This window comes from Diplotaxodon limnothrissa, linkage group LG5 (assembly GCF_057381915.1).
Source record: "Diplotaxodon limnothrissa isolate DT_005_m linkage group LG5, D_limnothrissa_male_GT1.1, whole genome shotgun sequence".
NCBI lineage: Eukaryota > Metazoa > Chordata > Actinopteri > Cichliformes > Cichlidae > Diplotaxodon > Diplotaxodon limnothrissa.
The window spans coordinates 846,400-871,869 of record NC_140600.1 but is presented as its reverse complement, the minus strand read 5'-3'; the positions used below and the strand labels follow the sequence as shown (position 1 = coordinate 871,869).

The following is a 25,470-nucleotide window of genomic DNA, read 5'->3' as shown; positions in this document are numbered from 1 at the left end:
ACTCGAGCAGTAGACGCGATACGCGCGAATGCACAAAATGCAACACAAAAACTGACGTCAAGCGCGCCAGACGTGCTACTTTGACGCGCGTTTGACGCGTTTTCGTGTCTGCTTCTGAGTTTTGTGCTTCTGAGTTTTCGCGGTACCCACAATCCGCGTGTCATCGCACTTCTCCATTGACTTTACATCTAAACCTGATGCTCTGGTCGCGTCTATCACGTTCGGTGTGAACACACCATTAAAGTTTCTCGGCGTTTGTTGACTTGACATCCCGCGTTTAGCTGCTGCTTCTTCTTCTGCCGCTAATTTAAAGGCACTTTACCGCCACCTGCTGGGCTGGAGTGTGGACCATGACGGTTTTAAGGCCTAGATATTTTCTAAAGAAAATCCCTGTGACATTTAAAAATCTGAACCTCATTATCTCACCCATACTCTTTTGTAAAATCTCTTCAAACATTAACTGAACACTACTTCTCTGAAAAGCCCTCATTTAGCTGACTACAAATCACTTTTCTGTACTACAAATATGGAGTAAGCCTAATCGTTGAGTCACTTCCGGTATTTCGGACAATCCCTTTTCGTCAAGAGCCACTTGTTAATTTGTTGCGGAGTTGTTAAAGTGTTTTCTGAAATGTTATTTTGTTGTTGATGTTGTAAATGTGATTTGCACTTCCTAGCCACCGTATAAAGCGTCTTGAGGTGACTGTTGTTGTGATTTGGTGCTATATAAATAACATTTAATTGAATTTAATTGAAAATTAATTAATTAATAATTCATTCAGAAATGTTTTCTTTTGTTATTTTGGCAATTTCTTAACACAGTGAAATATTTCTAACTTGTTCAATTGTCCCACTATGATATTATGCTTTTGAAATTCCAAAACCTGATCGAACTTGCTGCGATGCAATAAACTTTATGTTTATTTCCAGAAATTCTCTACACATATAAACTGCAGGATGAAATTTAGAAAGAACATTATCATATTTTAAAATCAGAAACTTCACATGTTTGCAAAAACCATAAATGTGGCTTAAAAGCAAAAGGACTTGGACCTTAGGGAAGCCCAAACCCAGGAGAGTTCTGGATGCCATAATCCATGGCTCCTTGGAAGTCCTCATAATTGTGTAACACTGTGATTTTGATAGTATTTGCACAGACATCTGTTACAGGGAAGCGTGAAGTGGTCTGGAAAAGAAGCTGTGACTTTGGCTGAATTGCTGCAGGAGGAATTTCCCTCAGTCCAGTTGCAAACATAGGGATGTCTTCAAGAGACAGACTTCCATTTTTCTCTGTGAATGTAAAAAGAAAAAGTTATTTCTAATGATAATAAACACAAAAAGGGGCCATTACACTTTGTTGACATAAATGTACTCATGTCAACATTTTCAACCAAATTTAAGACCTTCTACAGAAAGCAGATAGTCTTGCCAGTAGCTCAGTACTCTTGACGCCTAGAGCTGCCAGGTGGACCAAATTGCACATGGAAGATGTTCTCCAGAAGATCAGCTGTCAGCCTGGTCTCAGTGTAGCACATGAATGAGAAGAGTGAAGGATGCTGTTCCAGGGCGTTTAGAAAATCCAGTGGTGCTAGACCCTCTCTGAAACTAGAAAACAGTCTCATTTTTAATAAATTGTTTAATGTTATTTGTGGAGGTTGTGGTGCCTTACCTACAGCATCATCTTCCTCTCAACAAGCAAGCAAAACTTCACATGGCAAAATACTGTGTTAAGAAAGTAACCAACATTCTTATCTAGCTAAGACAGTCATCCTGCTACAAAAAAGAAGTCCTCCTGAAAAAGGCCTTTAAAGTTCACTGGAATAAAAAAAGTAACCATTTAATCTTCTGAAAAGATTTTGTTAAATGGGCACATAATAGTCTGAATTCTATACCTTTGGATGGAAAGATGGTTTCAGTAGATGAAGTACCACTGAATGTAATCTGCTACTACCTTCTTCTTATCCTCCAGTGTCCTCATGAATCAATAGCAGCCTGCTGTCTGGAGCATGCTTGGGTGTTTTTCTAAGACTACCCAGAGCTCACTTACAGTTGTTGCATTCTCTATCTAAATAAAAAAACATATATTACCAGAGATGGGCAGTAACGCGTTACTGTAATCTGATTACTTTTTTCAAGTAACGAGTAAAGTAAGGGATTACTATTGCAAAAACGGTAATTAGATTACCGTTACTTTCCCGTAGGAACGCTGCGTTACTGCGTTACTAAAACCGTGATTTTTTGCGAGAATGTCTCACGACAGTGACGTAAGCGAGTGCGCCGTTAGTGACAACAGCTGTGTGCAGATCAACAATGGATCACATATCGATTGTGGGAGAGAGTATGAGCGTGCAGCGTTTAAAGCGTGGAAGTACTGACCGTACTTTGAGTTTGATTCCATAAAAACCCCTAAACATCTGAGCAAGCACCAAGTGCGCTGAGAAACTCGCGGATTCTTCAACTGACTGCGGCACACCTGCACCAGGGTAAACCTCCGCCTACCCTGGTCCTGCTTTACAGATGAAAATAGAGCAACAGGACAGCTGAGTCTTTGACTTTATTTATTTTCTGCTGTGTTTTACTTGCATCTATTTGAAAGACTGAGTGTAAACACAAAAAATATTTTATTTTATTTTATGTGCTGGAATGTGCAGAAAATAGGTTTCAATGTTAAACTAATTTCTTCCAGTCAGAGAATGTTGCATATAATTACATTTTTGCTTGATGCATAAAGTTAAAAGATTAAAACTAATAAAACAAGTTTTAAAAAGAGACTTTTCCATTTGATTACATTTTGTATGATGGATTATGTAGAAAAAGTAGAATTGGGCTGAAAGATCTATCGCTTTATCACCTACTCAGGTTGTAAATCGTGTTTTTAAAAAGTAACTAAGTAACTAAGTAATTAATTACTTTTGAAAAGAAGTAATCAGTAAAGTAATGGGATTACTTTTTTGGGGAAGTAATCAGTAATTAGTTACTGATTACTTTTTTCAAGTAACTTGACCAACACTGTATATTACACACGCATACATACATACATACATACATACATATATATATATATATATATATATATATATATATATATATATATATATATATATATATATATATATATATATATATATATATATATATATCCTTCTCCTATCGCACTTGGGTCTTGGTACCCAATCTCAGGTGGGGGTGATGATATCTCCTCCCTGACCTGGCGTCCTGGCTCCCCCTTGCCGTAGCATTTATGTTGTACCTCGTCAATCTCTAGCAGTGAGAGCAGTCCCTTCTTTCAAATGTTGGAACACTGAGCTACTAGTTGTTTTGCCGTCATTGTGGATGTTGGGTATCGAAGAATCCATAGGTCCCTCATCCTATTCATGTAACCCCTTCCGCCAGGGTTACTTGCGTAGTAGCATTCCAACAATACCCTGTTTTCGTCTCTTGCCCACCGATGCCTTCTTGTTCAAAGAGAGGGAAGGTAGTCAGAACTGAGGGGATTGAACTACCAGAACGCAACATTGCAGACATAGAGGACAGTTACAAGTACCTGGGGATCCCGAATGGGAACCATGAAGAGGCCGCTAGGAAAGCTGCAACCACCAAGTACCTGCAGGGGGTCAGGCAAGTCCTGAGGAGTCAGCTGAACGATAAGAACAAGATCCGGGCCATCAACACGTACGCCCTGCCCGTGATCAGGTACCCTGCTGGGGTAATAGGCTGGCCAAACGAGGAGATAGAAGCCACTGACATCAAGACAAGAAAGCTCCTTACCATGCATGGAGGGTTTCAGCCCAAGTCCAGCACCCTGAGGCTGTACGCTGAGCGGAAGGAAGGGGGCCGGGGACTGGTGAGTGTCAGCACCACAGTCCAGGATGAGACAACGAACATCCAAGAATACATTGGGAAGATGGCCCCAACTGACCGAGTGCTCAGTGAATACCTCAGGCAGCAGAAACCCAAGAAAGAGGAGGGAGACAAGGGACCACCATGGAAGGACAGGCCCCTGCACGGTATGTACCACCGGCAGATAGAGGAGGTGGCTGATATCCAGAAATCCTACCAGTGGCTGGACAAAGCTGGACTGAAAGACAGCACAGAGGCACTAATCATGGCAGCACAAGAACAAGCTCTGAGCACAAGATCCATAGAAGCTGGGGTCTATCACACCAGGCAAGACCCCAGGTGCAGGCTGTGTAAAGATGCCCCAGAGACAATCCAGCACATAACAGCAGGGTGCAAGATGCTAGCAGGCAAGGCATACATGGAACGCCATAACCAAGTGGCTGGCATAGTGTACAGGAACATCTGTGCTGAATATGGCCCGAATATGGACATAGTGGTGGTAGACAAACATGAGAAGACGGCCGTAGTGATCGATGTAGCGGTTCCCAATGACAGCAACATCAGGAAGAAGGAACACAAGAAGCTGGAGAAATACCAAGGGCTCAGAGAAGAGCTCGAGAGGATGTGGAGGGTGAAGGTAACGGTGGTCCCCGTGGCGAGTGGGAATTTTTAATTTTTTTCATATATATATTTCTGTGCTCACAAATGATAAAATCTCTAATAAAAGAGCTGGGTGTTTTATATATATATATATATGTGTGTGTGTGTGTGTGTGTGTGTGTGTGTGTGTGTGTGTGTGTGCGTTGGTAAACATGTATTAGCTGGACATTTCGTCTGAATACACACCACACTAGAAGGACATTTTGAATTAACAGGACAGAGGCGGTGTCCTGCTAATTTTGACTGAAATCTAACAACGTAGAGTGGTTTCTATTGGTCCACTAACCCTAAAAAAACAAAAAAATCAAGATGTCGGTTTAATACATATAAACTTGATTTTGTGTTAAATCTGTGTATCACCAAGAGTGTCCCTGGTGGTAGCGTGTGTAATAGCAGGACCTCATGAATATTCACACATGTGTGAATAATAATGAGGCTTGTGTGTAGTTGTCCCGCCAATTCTTACACAGTCCTTCCAATTCACATGTGGGTTAGATAACTGGTAAATGTTCCAAAATGACCACACCAAATGAACCACTGTATGTTGAACTTAATTGTAATAAAAGCCTGCTTTACCTTGTTGGAAAGAAGACATATGAAGCTTTGCTTTTATATGAAACACTAAGGTTTTGTGTAATTATTCACAGTTATACTAAGTAAATACAGTTACGTACTTACAAAGTGGTATGAAAAAGTATTTGACTGATAAGTTATTTATTTTTTGGTTTGTTCTCTCATTTATCTGTTATCAGATTAGATGAAGAGAACCTGAGTGAATACAAATATAGGTTGTTTTCTATTATCTTATTTTTCAAGGGGAAATGCTTTCCTGGCCCTGTGTAAAGAGGATATTGCAATTCTAAAACAAATGTAAAAAAGAGTGACCTTTATTGGGTACACCTCGAACTGCTCGTTAACTACTCACTAATTGGGCAATCACATAGTGGCAACTCAATGCATTTAGGTGTCATGGTCCTGGGTCTCTCGACCCAGCATTTTGAGTTTGTGGTTATTTTTTATTCACTGTTTTAGGTCCTCTTGCCTTCACGTTTATCTGTGTTCCCTGGGTCTTGTGTTCACCCTTTCCCTTCACTGTGTGTTTTGTATTTATTGCTGTCTGTGTTTTGGTTTTTTGCTGCTCCATGCTTTGTTGTTCTGCTTTCTTAGTGTACAGTTTTGATTATTATTTTCCCATGTTTCGGTTATCATGGTTTGGTGTTCTGTCTCTGTGGCTGTATCCCAATTCAGGGTCTGCAGCCTTAAAATACGCAGCCTTAGCAGTCCACAAGGGCCGCGTACTCAAAGACCGCTAAGGTCGGAAGTGAGAGGCTTGTGAAATGGGACGGTCTAGGCTCCGTCGCACTGCTCAGGTTGCCTAGCAACCATGATACTCACCGCTGGAAACGTTTCTGTTGGATTGTGTGTCCACAGGTGTTTGTACTTTGCGTCACAATAAAATGACGGTAAAAGGCTCCGCCCACTTCCTATCCATGTCTCACCATGCAACGACTTTGTGAATGGACTGGAGAAGTGTAGTGGCAGAGTCCTCCATCAGAAATAAGATATGTGTGTTGACTTTTTATTCTCCCTCAAAAATATTATGCCATGACGTGGCCCAGAGCAGCTCTGCTAACAGGTTATGGGCCCAGCACGCTTCCGCTGCGCAAGTTACCGGCAGGTGTTAAAAGTTTGGCACGATTGAGTGAGTAAGCGTTTTTGTGCATCATGAGCAGACGCACGGCAGAGTCGGGCAGTCGATATTCCCGTTTGCAATTTGATGGAGATGAAAGGAAATATGAGATATGGGAAACGAAGTTCCTTGGTCATCTCAGACTACAAGGTTTGAAAGATGTCATCTTAAAGGCTGAGGGTGATGAAGAAGCCGATGGTGAAGATGATGACAAAAATGCAGAAGCATATGCAGAGTTGATACAATTTCTGGATGACAAAAGTTTATCGTTAGTTATGAGAGATGCAGTTGATGACGGACGGAAGGCCCTAAAAATTTTGAGAGGTCATTATGCAGGAGTGGGCAAGCCAAGGATCATAAGTCTGTACACCGAACTCACTTCTCTCACAAATGAAAAGAATGAAAGTGTGACGGACTATATTATCCGAGCAGAAGCAATTATCACAGCGTTAAAAAATGCGGGTGAGTCACTAACTGATGGACTTCTGATCGCAATGATAATGAAAGGTCTACCAGAGACGTTTAAACCCCTGATTGTGCACGTTACACAGAGTGAAGCAAAAATCACATTTTCAGATTTTAAAGTAAAACTCAGAAGTTATGAAGAAACCGAGCGAATGCGTGTGGCTATAACTAATGACAACGTAATGAGGACAAAAGTGCAATCAGACCAGGATTCTACTTCATGGCGAGCAGATGACCGAAGATCAAAGAATAATGAGATTGTGTGTTTTAAATTTTCGACTAAAGGGACACACTGCAAGAACGTGCCGATCTAGAGTATGGTGCAGTTTTTGCCGGAGTAGTACACACAAAGATGCGACCTGTAGAAGGAAGCTAAGACGGGATGAAGCGAGAGGGGTCGTGGAGAAGGACTACGCGTTCAAGACGGGCTCCAAACCCCAGAGGGTCCCGGACGGCGGCCAAGAGATGCTGAATAACCAGCTATTGGTGGATACGGGAGCGACGTCACATATCTTCACGAAGATCGAGAGTTTTAAGACTTTTGATGACACATTTCAACCCGAGGCTCATTGTGTAGAGTTGGCTGACGGAAGGCGGAGCAGAGGAGCTGCAAAGCGGCGAGGAGATGCTGAGATAAGTATGATCGACAGTAAAGGACGCAGCCACAAGGTAACATTGAAACAAGCACTCTACATTCCATCGTTCCCACAGGACATTTTGTCAGTAAAAGCAGCTACTAGTAACGGAGCCACTGTGGTTTTCAAACACGGGGACAGTTTTCTTAAACATGTTGATGGAACAAAATTCCCTATATATGAACACGAGAGACTGTTCTTTATAAACACTGTGCAAGAGTTTGAAGAGAAATGTAATGGATGTTTTGATATGCAAACGTGGCATGAAATTCTAGGACACTGTAATTATGAGGATGTTCAAAATCTGCAAAATGTCGTTGATGGAATGGAAATTAAGGGTAAAATCAACAAAAATATGCAATGTGAAGCCTGTATACAAGGGAAGTTTATTCAAACTAGGAACCGAGAACCGGATGAAAAGGCCAGGGCAGCATTAGAGTTGGTACATACGGATTTGGCTGGTCCGATTACGCCAAACTCTAAAGAAGGGTTTAAGTTTGTTTTGTCGTTTGTTGATGATTATTCAGGTGCAACATTTGTATATAATCTGAAACACAAAAGTGATACAACTCAAGCAACTGAAAGATTTATTGCAGATGTGGCGTCATATGGGAAAATCAAGTGCATTCGTTCTGATAATGGAACTGAATTTACAAGCAGTCAGTTCAGAGATTTATTAAGTAGACACGGCATTAGGCAGGAAACTTCGGCGCCATATTCGCCTCATCAAAACCGAACAGCAGAGAGGAACTGGCGTACACTTTTTGACATGGCGAGATGCATGTTAGTTGAGAGCGAATTGCCAAAGTCTTTATGGCCATATGCAGTACAAACCGCGGGAGTGATTAGGAACCGATGTTTTAACAAACGCACAGGTCAGACAGCGTATAAGATGTTAACTGGAAAAAGACCTGATCTTTCTAGAATGAAAAAATTTGGATCATTGTGCTATGCTTATAAACAAAATAGGGGAAAGCTGGATCCAAGATGCGACAAAGGTGTTTTCTTGGGATATGACAAAAATAGTCCAGCATATTTGATCTATTTCCCAAAAACCGGGAAGGTTGAAAAGCACAGATTGATAAAAATACTAAATCCCGCGACAATGGATCAACAAACACAGAGTGATCAGATGTATGAAGATGAGGTTTATGAATCCAGAAAAGATGGTGAACCCAAACAGACGAAGGATGAGGACATTCCAGATGGTAGTGAAAGCAGTCAAACTGAGTCCGAGGTTAAAACTGAGGATAAAGTAGATGCTGGAGCTACACGTTATCCATCCAGAATCAGAAAGAGACCTGATTATTTGAGTGATTATATCACGGATGTGAAAGAGTGTGAAAATGAACAGATGCAAACTAGTGTTGATTATTGCTACAGATTGTTGTGTGAAATACCCACATCATTTAGTGAAGCTATTGTGTCAAGTGAGTCAAAAGAATGGGAAAAAGCGATGAATGAAGAAATTCAATCCCTTAAGGAGAATGACACATTTACTTTAACCACTTTACCAGAGGGTAAGAAAGCAGTGGGGGGTAAATGGGTTTATGCCGTTAAAAAGAACTCAGACGGATCAGACAGATATAAAGCTCGATTTGTGGCTAAAGGTTTTAGTCAAACAAAAGGAGTTGATTATGAGGAGACTTTTTCACCGACTGCTAATTTATCGAGTGTGAGAGTTTTGATGCAGAAAGTGGTTCAGGATGATATGTTGGTTCACCAGATGGATGTAAAAACCGCCTATCTACACGCACCAATAAATGAAGAAATATATATACAACAACCAGAAGGTTTTGAGACAGAATCAAGTGAGACTAATAAACTGGTGTATAGACTAAAGAAATCACTTTATGGGCTGAAGCAATCGGGTCGTAACTGGAACCAAACCTTACATGACTATTTAAGCAGTTGTGGATTTAGACAAAATATTGCTGATCATTGTGTGTATTCAAAAGAAACTGAAAGTGAAAAAGTAATCATCATAGTGTGGGTGGATGATTTACTCATTGCAGCTAACAATGAAAATGTGCTTTCAGGCGTGAAAGAAATGCTCTCTTCTAAATTCCAAATGAAAGATCTGGGGAAACTTAACCATTTTCTAGGAATAGATTTTCTTCAAGAAAAAGAATGTGTCAAAATGTCATAGAAAATATATATTGAGAACATTTTAAAAAGATTTAACATGCAAAACTGTAAGCCAAGGTTAACACCCTGTGAACAGAAATGGACTCATTCTGATAAATTCGAGACATTACCAGATGTGAGGAGATATCGTGAAGCGGTAGGATGTCTTATTTATCTGAGCTATTGTACGCGACCTGATTTAAGCTATGTTGTCAGCAAACTGTCACAACACTTCAATGCGCCAACTGTTGATGATTGGACAGCAGTGAAACATGTTCTGAGGTATCTAAAAGGTAGTCAAGGAAAAGAAAAGGTTTGAAAATGTTGCAGGGATCAAAGGAACAGCACTAGGCTGGTTTAAATCTTACTTGTCCAACAGACTCAAGGTTTGTTTACGTAAATGATAAATCCTCTTCAACCTCTATGGTTACTTGTGGCGTACACCACAGGGTTCTGTACTTGGACTGATCCTTTTTACTTTAAATATGTTCCCTATTGGTAAAATCATTAGACAGCATGGGATAAATTTCCATAGCTATGCACACCTAAATCCTGATGAACCTAATCAGTTATAAAGATTACGGGCATGCTTGGAAGACATAAAAACCTGGATGTCTTCAAACTTCCTCCTTTTGAATTCCGACAAGACAGAAGTTGTCTTTGGACCAGAAGCTCAGAAAAACAAATTACTTGGTCAGTCCCTTCATCTGGATGGCATTAAATTAGCCTCCAGTAATAAAGCAAAGAACCTCTGTGTTATTTTTTGACAAAGACATGTCATTTAGATCTGACATGAAAGAGGTTTCTAGGGTCTCCTCCTTCCACCTCCGTAATATTGCTAAAATTAGAAACATCCCATCCAGGAGTGATGCTGAAAAACTAGTTGATGCCTTTGTTACTTCAAGGCTGCATTACTATAACTCTTAACTATCAGGAAGTCCACATAATGCAACTAAAAGTCTTCAGCTGATCCAAAATGCTGCAGCCAGGGTTCTGATGAATATCAAAAGAACAGATGACATCTCCTCCCGTGTTTTAAATGCACTTTAGAACAGCACGCAGCAACACTACATATGAGCGAGCGGAGGGAGGCATGGGGTCTTCACAGAGCCCCACTCTCTGCCAGCCGTCAGGGCGGGGGGGCCTGAAGGTGGAATTGGCCATCTGATCGAGGCCTGGGTTGCAGCGGCCCCCTGCCACTGCGGAGCCGGGGACGGTCTGCTTGATTTCCACCTCAGGGAGGAGGGCAACATCTGGGTCTGGGTATGAGTTCCCCCTCCGGGGCAAGAATACCTGGACCTGGGATGTAGAGAATGTTTGGGGAGTGTGATTGTGTGTACAGTGTCCATTTATGTCTGTGTCCACGTTGGGTGAGGGCCGAGTGTTTGTGGTTGTGTGTATGAGGGTGGGAAGGTATGTTTGTGTCTGCCGTACACATCACCACAAACAACACCACAAGCAGAGCACAAGTTTTAAGCCAGCGTGGTGTGATTATAGATGCCGTGCAGGTGGGTCCATCTCACATGCAGCGGCATCGCAGAACACGCCCCGCCACATACCCTCTTCCCCCGACTAAGACCGAGGAGCCACCTCCCCTCCATGAGCAAGCGAGGGAATAGGCCTGGAGCATCAGCGCCCCAGCCCAGCCACGGGGAAGTGACTACCTGGGCGTTCGCCTGTAGATCTAGCGGCGCTGGTGACGAGGTGGTTCCAGGGACCGCCCACGCTTCCAGCGGCACCCCCATCCCGCTAGCGCACCAGCCTGTGGCTCACCTGAGCCGGTCGTTCCCTCGCGCTGTCCAACAATTACAATAATTATACGGTTGCTGTAACAGATTGTAGATACAATGCAGGTGAGTCCATCTCACCTGCAGCAGCATCCCAGACCAGCCACAATAATAAAGATTTTTCTATTTCATTATAAACTTTGTCCTAATTATGTCATGAGTTTTTACTATTTAAAAAGAAAAAGAAAGCATCACAAAAACACTTAAGGTCATGAAAATTAATTGTATTGCTGCAATACTTAAATATCTGTGGTCTAATCTATTTTTATTCACCAATCTCATTGTAGCAATAATATGCCTTTTTGGTCCAAGTTAATTATTTGAATTTTAAAACTCTTTTAGCCAAATAACTTTGAAGTTGTTACTAAAACTCATCATCCCCATTTACTACTTTTGTTTCATTCTTTAAAAATTTAGAAGCATAAATATCAGTCTTTTGGAAAAATTACATTTTATACAGTATTATTAAGTCTACATATTCCAAGTGAGTTATGTCAGAATGCACTAGAGCAATTTAACTCTATTACATCATAGCATTCTATTTGCAAGAATCCCAGTGTTAATCCACTGTTCTTGGCCAATGATATCCACTCCTCAGCACTATGGGGGCGCTAATGTACATCTACGCTGGTTGCCAACCACCATGAACATTTAAAGAGCAGAAGAAGAAGAAGAGGACACTAAAGAGTTCAGGTGCACGACATGAGGATTTAATGAGACAGCTTTTATCTTACTGCTTTCGTGGAAGATCAGGTGAGAACCATACAAATTCCCTTACACATGATGTTTATATAAATATATTCATCCAATAAAGCAAAGTAATATAGGTTATTATATTACGTTTGGATACACCAAAGCATCTAATTTTTGACAGTTTAGCTAGCCAGCATGCTAGTAGCAAAAGTTTGACATTCTGTTGCTGTTGGTTTGATTAATTTTGGTTTTAGCATCACAAAACTTGTGGTTTTAAAACTAGTGAGATCTGTTTTCAGAAAATATTTTACAAATGAAACAAAAACTGTAGGACAAATATGCTTATTGTTCAACCATACTAAATCATTATTTTAATTTATAACTTTAAGAAATATAAAAGGTTAAGGAAATGTGGATATGAAAATTAACTCATTAAGATTTGCAGTAACCTTAGACCAAATAAAATATACGAAACAGAACTTCCACAGGTAGGGCATGCAGCCTCTGACACACAGTGATACAAGATAGGAGGAACTTTTGGGAAACACAGATATTTGGAACCTTTAGGGGAGCTCTCCCCAACATAAATAGATTTTTCGATCTGTTTATTTCTATGTCTACATACATTTTGTAGTATAATGTGTTATTTCTAAAGTCATTAATACCTGATCTTTGCAGGGGATGGCGGCAACAAGGCCACGGAGAGCTAAAATAAATCCCATACAAGATGCTAGGTATTACTGCTCCTTAGGTGAAGACAAGGCAGGATTTGATGTGAGGTATATTGATTCATTTAAAGGTGAGTTGATTCCAAAGAATGCAGTCAGCTTCTCAAAATAGAAATTTTTATGTTTTTTGTAGTTTTTTTGTAGCATACCATGCATGAGAAAATTAATAATCACGAATATAATTATACTTGTTTTATTATTATTATTATTATATTTCTATTTTTTCCTTGTCTTTCCCCAAGGAATTATGAACATGTTACATGTTCCAAAATAAATAATACAATATAATCAAATAAAAAACATATTTAAAAACAAGAAGGATTTTAATTAAATGGTTTATAGTTTATTGCCCAATTTGTTTTTGATGTGTGTCTTTAGGTCGCGGTGTGTTCAGCTGTCGGTCATTTCAAAAGGGAGATTTTCTTTTTGAGTACAGAGGACAAATCATAACTAAAGAGGAACAAGAAAACCGAATGAAACTTTACCATGATGCACTCAAGGTTTTCATATTTGATTTCAAGTTCAATGGAAAACAGTTATGGTATGTAACTGCTTTGATAAAGGATAAAATACATGAGGTTTACAAATTATAATATTCAAATAATATTTTGAATTGAATATTAAAATGTTATTCAGACGTTCTACAACCTAATATACTTAATGACTTTCTTTACAGAGTGTAATTGTTATTGTATACTTTTTGTTTTAGTGTTGATGCTACCAGAGAGGACGGCTCACTTGGCAGACTTGTAAATGACGATAATGTGAATCCAAACAGTAAAATGACAGTTACCAGAGTGGATGGAAGGCCCCATCTCTGTTTGTTTGCAATCAAAGATATTGGTCCAGGAGAAGAAATCACCTATAACTATGGTGATTCCAACTGGCCATGGAGAAGCAAGGTATAATGTAAATAGTACAGTATAAGTATAAATAGTATTAAATGAATAAAGGCTATACTGAAAAGTATGCATACACACACGGGTCCTGTGTAATACTCAACTGGACAGGTCCAGACATTAGGAGGACTGTATTCATCTTGGCTAGACCCAAAGACTGCCATTCATTATTCATGCTTCTTCCTTAGAAATCCAACATGGTGGCACCTCAGGCTGTGGATGAGATTGCAGCCAGTTCCTCTCCTAACGACGCAACAAAGGTAAATTGGAGTTTCAGTGTCAGATTGTTTTAGTTGTAGACTGAGGTGCTAGTTATTAGGCAGTATTGAGGTATGTGGGTCCTTGGTTATCTTGACCAAGTAAGATGCACGCATTAGGAGGACTGGGATTTGAAACAGGAAGTATAAACAACTGAGTTCTACCTACAAGTGCGCCCACACACACGGGTCCTGTGTATTACTCAACTGGACAGGTCCAGACATTAGGAGGACCGAGTTTCGAAATGAATTCAGATCAATGAGAGTTACTCTGGCAATTGTGCATACACACACGGGTCCTGTGTATTACTCAACTGGACAGGTCCAGACATTAGGAGGACTGTATTCATCTTGGCTAGACCCAAAGACTGCCATTCATTATTCATGCTTCTTCCTTAGAAATCCAACATGGTGCCATCTCAGGCTGTGGATGAGAATGCAGCCAGTTCCTCTCCTAACGACACAACAAAGGTAAATTGGAGTTTCAGTGTCAGATTGTTTTAGTTGTAGACTGAGGTGCTAGTTATTAGGCAGTATTGAGGTATGTGGGTCCTTGGTTATCTTGACCAAGTAAGATGCACGCATTAGGAGGACTGAGATTTGAAACAGGAAGTATAAACAACTGAGTTCTACCTACAAGTGCGCCCACACACACGGGTCCTGTGTATTACTCAACTGGACAGGTCCAGACATTAGGAGGACTGAGTTTAGAAATGAATTCAGATCAATGAGAGTTACTCTGGCAATTGTGCATACACACACGGGTCCTGTGTATTACTCAACTGGACAGGTCCAGACATTAGGAGGACTGTATTCATCTTGGCTAGACCCAAAGACTGCCATTCATTATTCACGCTTCTTCCTTAGAAATCCAACATGGTGCCATCTCAGGCTGTGGATGAGAATGCAGCCAGTTCCTCTCCTAACGACGCAACAAAGGTAAATTGGAGTTTCAGTGTCAGATTGTTTTAGTTGTAGACTGAGGTGCTAGTTATTAGGCAGTATTGAGGTATGTGGGTCCTTGGTTATCTTGACCAAGTAAGATGCACGCATTAGGAGGACTGAGATTTGAAACAGGAAGTATAAACAACTGAGTTCTACCTACAAGTGCGCCCACACACACGGGTCCTGTGTATTACTCAACTGGACAGGTCCAGACATTAGGAGGACTGAGTTTAGAAATGAATTCAGATCAATGAGAGTTACTCTGGCAATTGTGCATACACACACGGGTCCTGTGTATTACTCAACTGGACAGGTCCAGACATTAGGAGGACTGTATTCATCTTGGCTAGACCCAAAGACTGCCATTCATTATTCACGCTTCTTCCTTAGAAATCCAACATGGTGCCATCTCAGGCTGTGGATGAGAATGCAGCCAGTTCCTCTCCTAACGACGCAACAAAGGTAAATTGGAGTTTCAGTGTCAGATTGTTTTAGTTGTAGACTGAGGTGCTAGTTATTAGGCAGTATTGAGGTATGTGGGTCCTTGGTTATCTTGACCAAGTAAGATGCACGCATTAGGAGGACTGAGATTTGAAACAGGAAGTATAAACAACTGAGTTCTACCTACAAGTGCGCCCACACACACGGGTCCTGTGTATTACTCAACTGGACAGGTCCAGACATTAGGAGGACTGAGTTTAGAAATGAATTCAGATCAATGAGAGTTACTCTGGCAATTGTGCATACACACACGGGTCCTGTGTATTACTCAACTGGACAGGTCCAGACATTAGGAGGACTGTATTCATCTTGGCTAGACCCAAAGACTGCCATTCATTATTCACGCTTCTTCCTTAGAAATCCAACATGGTGCCATCTCAGGCTGTGGATGAGAATGCAGCCAGTTCCTCTCCTAACGACGCAACAAAGGTAAATTGGAGTTTCAGTGTCAGATTGTTTTAGTTGTAGACTGAGGTGCTAGTTATTAGGCAGTATTGAGGTATGTGGGTCCTTGGTTATCTTGACCAAGTAAGATGCACGCATTAGGAGGACTGAGATTTGAAACAAGAAGTATGAAACCCCAACCCTAAATCTGGTTTGCATAAAGACGTAGTTCTCGGCTTGGTTGAAATGAACTCTGATGTAGTTAGATCGCATATTTGAATTTCAGCTGATCAAGGAGCAAGAATGAAGCTTACTATAGGAAGGAGCATGTAAATACAACCGAAACAATCGCTAAACTCTTTCCTGTTAATGCTAAGCACATTTATGTAACATTGTTGTGTAAAGGCCATCCGTTATGTCTTGATGGATTCATGACTTCATGATTTAATTATACTTTTTTACACTCCCAGTCAAAACTTTGGACACATCTTCTCATTTCAGAAAGAACAAATTGTAAGTCTAATCTTTTTTGGGTGTTGTGGGTCCACAATGAATTTTCTTTTCATTGTGGTTTTGTAATATATACCATAATATAAAACCTAGAAGAACAAATTGTTTTGAAAATTGATCTATATACAGCAGGTATTTTTCCCTTTAAATTTTGCATTGCAAAAGTTACAAAAATTGATTTAATAGTTTTAGTAACACTTGAACCTGTTTTTTTTTTTTTTTTCTTCCGTCCTTAACTCCTTTTTAAAGAGGAACCAAAACAACTATTTGGTTGTGATATTTTACATCACAAAAGTATGAATTTTGTTTTTGATTACACTGTTTTTTTTTTTGTTTTTTTTTACCAAACAGGACTGCGATCATGATCTAGTCCCTGACGAAATGTCAAGTTTAGAAAAATGTTTTGCATGTGGAGGACCTTTTTCGCCTCTGAAATGGAGTGGTGTGAGATGTGAAGGTAATTATTTAATTATGGAAGGTTGGGTACATTAGAATATCTTAAATATGATCCATAAGGAACACTATAAAAACTAATCCATAAGTAAATATGATATATGTTCATAATGAACCTTTTACATCTGCACTTTTTACATATTTACTTACCATGTCATTATTAAAGCTGCTATACCCAATTTGCAAAAACAAGTTAGCTTAACATATTTTTTTTTCATGTTCATAACAACATTTTAACAAAGCATAGCTATAAATGTTGTTTGGAGATTAAAGAAAAAAAAATGAAGTGGTTCTGTTGCATTTGTCTAAAACCATCAGCCAATAACATGGCTCAGTCCAGAAAAACGATAGAACAGTCTTTCCTGACTCCTTAAATTCTACATTAACATGGCTCCACCACACTATGCACTGGCCTGTTTAGCAGCAAAGCACACCAGGGGGTGTGGCCTATGGATAATATCCAATGGGAGGGGGGAGCCTTCTTGACTGTGTTTATGCTTCCATCTAGCCTGTTTTTTTTAAATTGGGGAAAGCGGCTTTAACTACCTTTCTTTTATTAACTTAATTTTTCTCTGTCTAGTTTGCTACCAGTCCTGGCACAAAAGATGTTATGTTAGCCACAAGGTGAACCTCACTGAACCTCTTCCAGAGGTAAGTGTTTTTGCAGAATTCTTCTCAGTAAAATATGTAAGGTAAACAAAGTCTTACTTTGTGTTTTTGATTGTTATTAGGTCTTTAGTGAAGATAGTTCAAGTGAGGGGGCTTCATCAGAAGAGGAATATGTGCCAGATTCTATAGCTGACTCAGACAGCTCATGGGACAACAAATCAGAGCCTTTAAATATAAGTTGCAAACAAGTACAGAACTCTGAGATCTCCAGCAGTCAATCTGCTTGCAAAACGAAAAGACCTCGCCTAGAAAGTTTTTTAGAGAGAGTAGGACAAAGAATTTCAGAAGATGCCGAATCAATATCTGAAGATGGAATTGGCACAAGACAGCTCGACGTATCAGGGGTTATTGCCACAGCAGAAAAGTCTGATGCTGAAGGCATTGTTGATGACTCTAATACTACGGCTGAAGATTCCTTAAAAACATCCTCCTCACTAAGAAACAAAACATACTGCTACATTTGTGGAAAACTACAAAGTTTACACGTCATTTAAAAACTCATGAGAAATCACATGCAGATGTTGCTCGAGTTTTAAGTCTTCCCAAGAAGTCCAAAGACCGTTTGAAAATGCTTTCTAAGCTGCGAAACAAAGGAAACCACAGACATAACTCGGAGGTCATCGCAAGTGGGATTGGATCATTAAAAACCAGACGCACATCAAAAAAACCCTACAAAGGAAAAGACTATATTCACTGCATTTATTGCGAGGCATTATATCTTAAAAGAGATCTTTGGAGACATGTTCGTAAATGTTCTTCAAAACCAGTGGAGGCCAATTCAGAGGGGGGACGAAAAAAGGTCTTGTCCCTGGCCTGTATGAGTGAGTCAGCTCTGTGTCAGCAAGTTTCCCCCGGTGTTTGGAAGATATTAGCTGTCATGAAAGATGATGAAATAACTTCTACTGTGCGAAGTGACTTCTCTATTCTTCAGCTTGCTCAATCATTCTTTAACAAACATGGGAAAGATCCCACCAAATTTGACTACATTCGCCAGACACTCCGAGAATGTGGAAGACTTCTGCTCACACTTCGGAAAGAATGCTCAATACACACTTTTGAGGATGCTGTAAGACCTGCAAATTTCAATGTGGTTATCAAAGCTGTTAAGAAGGTGTGTGGGTATGATGAAGAAAAGAACTGCTACTCGACTCCAAGCCTTGCTTTAAAGTTGGGACACTCACTGCAGAAAGTCTGTGATATTATACATTGCAGAGCACTGATGGCAGAAGACAGTGCACTGATAAAGTCAACCCAGAGTTTCAAAACCCTTTATGCTACAAAGTGGTCAGAACTCATCTCCCATACTGCATTAACCACACTAAACGAGCGGCACTTCAACAAGCCTTCCACACTTCCTTTCACAGAAGATGTTCAGCGTCTTCATAGACATCTGGAGAAGACTACAGAACAAGCACTGAAGGACTTGGAAGAGCATAGTTCACCAAAATCATACAGTGAACTTTGTAAAGCTACCATGGCAAATGTAATACTATTTAACAGGAGAAGAGGGGGAGAAATTTCAAAGATGACACTGAATGGCTTCCAGGAGAGAGACACTAGTACCCTGCACAAGGATGTTGCAATTGGACTGACAAAATTTGAACTTTACCTTTGTCAACACTTCAGTCGTGTAGAATTGAGGGGTAAACGAGGACGCAAGGTTGCAGTGCTACTTTCACCAGACATGGTGAATGCCATAACACGGCTGACAGAGAAAAGACAAGACTGTGGTGTTCTGGCAGAAAACATATTCCTGTTTGCCAGACCTCATTGTCTGACTCCCTACAGAGGACAGGACTGTTTGAGGATTTATGCGACTGAATGTGGGGCTGAAAACCCTGAACACCTACGTTCAACGCAGTTGCGCAAACATGTCGCAACTTTGTCTCAGATCTTAAACCTCAAGAATCACGAGTTAGACCAAGTTGCCAACTTCCTAGGTCATGATATTCGTGTTCATCGCGAATATTATAGACTTCCAGAGGCTACTACCCAGCTTGCCAAAATATCCAAACTACTGATTGCCATGGAGAAAGGGTCTCTCAAAAGCCTTCAAGGCAAAACACTTGAAGAGATTGAAATCGAAGGTAAAGTGGTGTTAAGGTTAAGAATTATACACGTTTCCTGCACTATAACCTTATAATTCATTAAGACAATCTTTTATTTTGTTAGATAACCTACAGTTGACAGATTCAAGTGAAGAAAGTGAGGTCGGAGCGGAGCGTGAGGAGGTCGGAGCGGAGCGTGAGGAGGTCGGAGCGGAGCGTGAGGAGGTCGGAGCGGAGCGTGAGGAGGTCGGAGCGGAGCGTGAGGAGGTCGGAGCGGAGCGTGAGGAGGTCGGAGCGGAGCGTGAGGAGGTCGGAGCGGAGCGTGAGGAGGTCGGAGCGGAGCGTGAGGTCAATGAAGGAAATCTTGTATATCCACAGATTGGTAAGTACAATGTGATTAGTCTCAACTTTGTTCAATTTATGAAATCACATGACTAATAGACTTTATTACAGATTCTATAGATACTAGAATGATGAAGAAAGTTGTCAAGGAACCTCCAGGTATGTGTTTGTCATCATTTATTGAAGCTTTTACCTTTGTAACTACTTCCTAGACACTTTTGCTATCTTTGCTATCTTTATGTAAAAAAAAAAAGATAATTCATTACTATCATTTTTCCAGTGATTGTTACCTTTGTCCAAATGGTAATTTAAAGAAAGTCAAGGATCTTTCTAAAGACCAGCTCAACAGAATAGAAAGGTCAGTTTTGGAGGATGGTCAGGTAGGAAATGCTAGTTTGAACAGGTGATTTTGAGCTGTGATTTAAAGTTCTAGAGAGAATCTAATGAGCAGAGGAAGTTCCAGAGGGTGCAATTAGCAGTGGCAAAGGATTGTACCCTCAGATTTATGATTTTGATGATGGGGGTAAGGAGGTTAGTGTTAGCAGTGTTGTGGGAGAGTGACAGTAAAGACAATCCCTCAGGGTGGCGGGGGCGAGGTTGTTGAAGGCTTAAAAGTTGATTAGGAGTTTGCACTCAATACTATAGTCAGTGTGCAGCCAGTAATGTTCTTTTTAGGATGTGGTGATATAGTCTCTAGAGTGAGTGCAGTAGAGTAAGGGGGCAGCAGAGTTCTTAATAGATTGCAGTTCTTGGAGGTGAGTTTGGGGAAAGCAAAGATGCTGGGATTCTTTTTGAGGGTGGAGAGAATGGATAGGATTAGGAAGAACAATATCATTGGGACTGCACATGTTGGAAAAAATGTCTACATTGTTCTACATTGGCCAGGTTGAGGTTGTGTTGGGCATGTGCAAACAAGGGACAGTGAGGAAGGTTTGTTGAAGGATGTTAGAAAGGAAGCTGCCCTGCAGGAGACAGAAGGAGATGAGATTAATCAAGAGAGATGAAAATAGTTGGTGTGTGGAGGGCTGATCTACTACTCTTTATTTACCTGGTTTGCGCTTCTGAAGTATTCCCTCTACGCTCTCATCCTCTTTCTACAGTAAATCAGTGGTGAGTGGAAAGTTGACCAGTCACCGGAGTAGTGATGGGTCGTTCGCGAACGAAATGGCTCTTAGAGCTGGTTCTTTGAAGTGAACAATGCGAGCCGGCTCCTTATTGGGAGCCGTGGATTTTTTTTTTTTTTTACTTTCTCTTGCCCTCTCTCTCACTTTTTTCGCTGCACGTCAGCCTTGTGTTTGCGCTGAGTAGAGACGGGAGGGGCGCAAACAGAGCCTTGCGTTTGCACCCCTCCCGCCTCTGAGCAGAGGGAGGAGCTAGGGGCGGTAGTTACACTCGCAACAGCAGTAGCACACGAAAAGAGCAGCAGGGAGAGAGAGAGAAAGAGAGCCGGGAGCAACAACAAGAGACAATGTCGTCACATTAGAAAGGTGGAGTAAAGAAAATGAGTGACACCAAGAAAAGAAGCAAAATCTAGAACCATTTAAATTTTACTGACAATACATAGGCAGAGTGTAGAGTCTGCAAGAAAAGGATATCATATAGAGCCGGTGCACGGGCACCTGAAAACTGTCCACTCATCAGTGCGATGGGAAGATAAAACACAGTGAATTAAGTGTGATATAAGTGAAGCTGCCAGTGTGTCTACCCACTGAGCTGAGCACTGGGCACTTGGTATTTTTAAATTTAAAGTTTAAATTTTAAAAGTTAAATTGTAAATGGTAGGTTTTTGTATTTTATAATTTATTTTTTAAATTTTATGTGGAGTGAATAAATAAAAGCAGATTTATATAATGAACATATATACATAGAAAACACGTTTTTAAACATTAGTAATTCATTTTGTGCATAATTTTATATTGTTGTTAATAATAAATGAATGAAAGCAACAAAATAACCTGAAGAGCCGGTTCAGGAGCCGAAAGAGCCGGCTCTTTTTAGTGAGCCGAGCCGAGAGAGCCGGATCTCTAAAAAGAGCCGGAAATCCCATCACTACACCGGAGTCTTGTTTGGAGAAAAATTCAGCCTTGTATCTTTTAATATCAGCTGTAATAGCTCTAGCCATATTCCACATTCACATGTGTCACCTTAAACTAAAAGTCATAGTTGCGACTCTGGATTTATCTTAGAAACCATATTCAAGATTTCAAGGTCCATTAGTTGCTTGACCACATTCAGGAGCATTTGACATTACATTATAAGAGATTTAATACAACAAATATATGCTTACTGTTTTGTTTTGTTTTTCAGCACAAAGTAAAAATGGAGCGGGTAAGGTCATTGAACCCAACAGAATACTAAACAAGGAGATGAAGCCAAGCAGTAAGAAGAAAACAAATAAACAATCTGGTAAATGGTGACATGCATACAAAAGTCACTTAAGCACAAATGTAAACTTCATGCATTTTTGAACCCAGTTATCCACACCACCCAAGCCAGTATGGTGACTATGCTCATCTTTCTGCCAGGGACCGTACCATAATTCTACAACTTGGTTAGACAATTATATTAACCTACTTGGTAAGGTAAAACATAAATCACATTCAATGTGGAACAATACCTTGTATTAAGTAATGGGATAAATGTTTAAATTACTTTCCCTATGCCTGTTTTAATCTGTAATACATTTAAATACTTATCATTTTCAAAACAGCAATGCACCAAAACAATTAATAAACAAAGCAATGAGAACATATTATGATTTGGGTTTTTAATTTTGAGGATTCCTCAACCATTGGGCTTCTACATTATCTCCATACTCTGAACATCATCTTATTCCCATAGGCAGAATCTGGATAATATTGGAAAATTTGGGCTGGTTTGGCTAATTGTGGGCTGTAACCTGAACGTCTTGAAGAAAATTATGTTCACTGAAAAAACCTGAAGGCCCACCTCATGGTCAGGCAGGGTCCACCCTTGTTTTTAAATAAACATTTGAGTCAGACAGTTATATATGAAATGTTTGAGTATATGTTATACATTTCAAATTATTACAATATCATGCTATACATGTTTTTTGTTGTATAACGGTGTGTGGAATAAAATGCTCTCCATCCATAGTGATTTGCCATAGCTATTTATTGGAATTCTGACTTAATGTGGGCTACCTTTCAGAATTTTACATTTAAATAAATGTATTCATCCATTGTAATAAGTATTTAAACAGTCAGCATTACAGGATTTATACCAAAGAAACACTGTTACAACAAATTCACCTTAAAGGGGACATATTATGCAAAACCCACTTTTTTTTTGTTGCTTTTGTATGTATATTTGGTTATGAATTGCCTCCCGACTCCTTAAGTGTAGGTTTTCAACAACTAAAAAAGGAGCTCTTTTAGGTCCCAGGTAGTGTATTTTGCACAATCCAGCATAATCACAGCCTCAGCACCTGTCCTCGTGGACAATGCAAAGGCCGTCTTTGGGCTGTGTAGACTAAACACTAACTGTTCTTAGCAGGGCTGTAAAACTAGTGTGTGCAGAACTCAATTCTTCGGCTTATTTGAAGGAAGCCGATTATCGCCATTATATTTTTGCATCCTACAACCATGTCAACTCACACAATTGAGCATAATACGTCCCCTTTAATTTAAAAATTGTTTAAAAAGTAGTTTGTTTACATTTATTTTTTTCTGCTTCTAGCTTCTCTGGAAAATGCAAGGAGGGTCAAAAAGCATCCTTGGTCTCCCACGGAGGTTGCTGCGATAATGAAGTATTTTGGCGAACATATCAAAAAAGGAAAACTGGCCACTATTATCGAATGCCAGCAATGCAAAACTGCAGAAGATCCTGCTCTGGCTGGTCGTTCTATTCAAAACATCAGAGATTTTGTGAGGAATCGGGGCGTGTCGTTGAAGAAAAAAGAAAATCCTATGTAGAGGAGTCTACATAACTCCAAAGTACTTCTTGGAGGAGTTACAAAAGATATTTTGTATGTTTTGGTTTCTCATTTATTTATTTTAGAATTTTACTATTAGAAGATTGGTAAATTCATTTTGTTGACACTGTTTTAGTGCATCTGATCTAAGAGGACATATAATTTTATATTGCCAGTTATTTTCATTTCTGTTAACAAAACAATCCTGTTTTTGTAAAATGCACTCAATTTGTTCCTTTTATTCACCTGTTGCCCTTTTAATACACACAAAATACATGTTTGTGTATGTGTATGGCCTTTGTCCTGTTAATAAAGTTAGCCCTGACAATTACTGTTCATGTCAGGGGGAGGAGCCAAGTTACCTAATTAGTGTTGTCCTCTTATTACACCATGTTGTCAGGTTCTTATATTTTGAGTTCTGGTGTGTTTTTCACAATTTTGAAGTGAGATTTGTGTTGTACAACTCAAATGGGATTTTTAAAGATGCACTTCATCTATCTAGCACAAGCGGAAAGGGGGGTCCGTTTAGTGTTGCAAAAATCTTGTTTGAAAAAATTGTCCTTCCAATTCACCTTTACCAGTATGTGTGTGTGTGTGTGTGTGTGTGTGTGTATTGAGAGAGAGAGAGAGAGAGAGAAATAAACACACACCCTTTGGTGAATATGTATATCATCAATTTTCAAAATGGAAATTGTGACAGTTACGATTATTACCATATATTTGGGCTACAGAAATACACTCAGTCAAGTGATATCCTTTGCAATTTAACACAGTCTTGAATTACAAAATCAGTAATCATTTCAGGCATCAGTTAGTTACCAAGATTATGTTAAGTAATCTATTCAATGTAGGTCTTTGCATTAATTGGCATTTGTCATAATCATAACATCATAAATTCACCTCTAGTAGAGCCTTCTTGATTTCTTCATCTGGTATATCATCAATTGGAGCCTCAAATGTCTTGTCTTTTCCAACAAGCTACATTAAGAAGTTTGGAGATAAACAACATGGCCATGGACCACCATGGACAATGGAAACTGCAATCATTCTTCCAATGTAGAAATATTCATTTTCATCTGCAGCTAAAGATAAAGACATTACATTATAATAAAGTAATTTTGACCATGGAAAAAAATGTGAAAAAAAATAAACACCTTTACTATGAAACGTGAGATATTTGGCATAGTCTTTTCCTTCGAATATTCTTCTCGTCCTTATGGCTTCCATCAAAAGGGTGAGAAATTCTCGGGTAGGCCCACCTGTGTCTATTGCCTCTTCAGCCTGCCCCACGTCATCAGAGAATTTCACCATCATGCCAGAGTTGGGACTATATGAAGACCTTCTGACGCCTCGGTAGGCACCATCCCAGACATTGGCTCGGTTAATCTTCAGAGCCAGATTTGAGATGGTGCAGCCGTCAATCCATCAGGTTCATCACTGTAGAATCAGTCAGTGAAAAGCAACTAAATATTTACACTGTTTACACTTTATGTTTTTCTTGTTTAATATCTTTTAAGTAATGTTTCTTGCTTCATCAATTGGCCCAACCAACCGCTTCATTAAGATGGCCCACTCTACAGAGTGGGATTCTGTCTGATATTGGGCCGCCGTTGTGTTGCTTTGAACGTGTATTTTTTTGGTGGTTTAAAAAAATGTGTTTTATTTGTTTAATAAATCATTTTGACCAGTAAACATGTTCAAACATGCACCATGGTGTGGTCTTTCTTTGCTTGTGACTTCTTGATGTTGGTAAATACAATAATTGAAAAATACCACGTTACATATAATATACATATAATAATGTACAACACATTATGGAGTATGCTTCTGCTCTGAGGTCCCGCCTCCATGCACTTATGCAGTTAATCGCTAGACGGGTGTATTTATAAATAATATTATATTA

At 39.8% G+C, this 25,470-nt stretch overlaps 3 protein-coding genes and 1 pseudogene across 3 annotated transcripts; 3 read left to right on the top strand and 1 right to left on the bottom strand.

Annotated features, from left to right (window-relative positions):
* Positions 1-1,054: 1,054 nt before the first annotated feature.
* Positions 1,055-24,881, bottom strand: LOC146631402 (G2/M phase-specific E3 ubiquitin-protein ligase-like; annotated as a pseudogene).
* Positions 11,544-14,753, top strand: LOC146631405 (N-lysine methyltransferase KMT5A-A-like). The gene is made up of 6 exons (XM_085354718.1): positions 11,544-11,957; positions 12,576-12,696; positions 13,004-13,166; positions 13,335-13,527; positions 14,181-14,252; positions 14,649-14,753. The coding sequence occupies exons 2-6, from the start codon at positions 12,579-12,581 to the stop codon at positions 14,751-14,753; spliced, it is 651 nt and encodes a 216-aa protein (XP_085210844.1). The 5' UTR covers positions 11,544-11,957; positions 12,576-12,578.
* LOC146631404 (uncharacterized) lies at positions 15,099-17,737 on the top strand. Its single transcript, XM_085353644.1, has 5 exons — positions 15,099-15,188; positions 15,585-15,656; positions 16,473-16,578; positions 17,155-17,225; positions 17,306-17,737. The coding sequence occupies exons 1-5, from the start codon at positions 15,126-15,128 to the stop codon at positions 17,735-17,737; spliced, it is 744 nt and encodes a 247-aa protein (XP_085209770.1). The 5' UTR covers positions 15,099-15,125.
* Positions 17,728-23,599, top strand: LOC146631403 (uncharacterized). The gene is made up of 6 exons (XM_085352931.1): positions 17,728-19,330; positions 19,416-19,453; positions 19,517-19,673; positions 19,745-19,792; positions 21,941-22,039; positions 23,333-23,599. The coding sequence occupies exons 1-6, from the start codon at positions 17,812-17,814 to the stop codon at positions 23,566-23,568; spliced, it is 2,097 nt and encodes a 698-aa protein (XP_085209057.1). The 5' UTR covers positions 17,728-17,811; the 3' UTR covers positions 23,569-23,599.
* Positions 24,882-25,470: the final 589 nt, after the last annotated feature.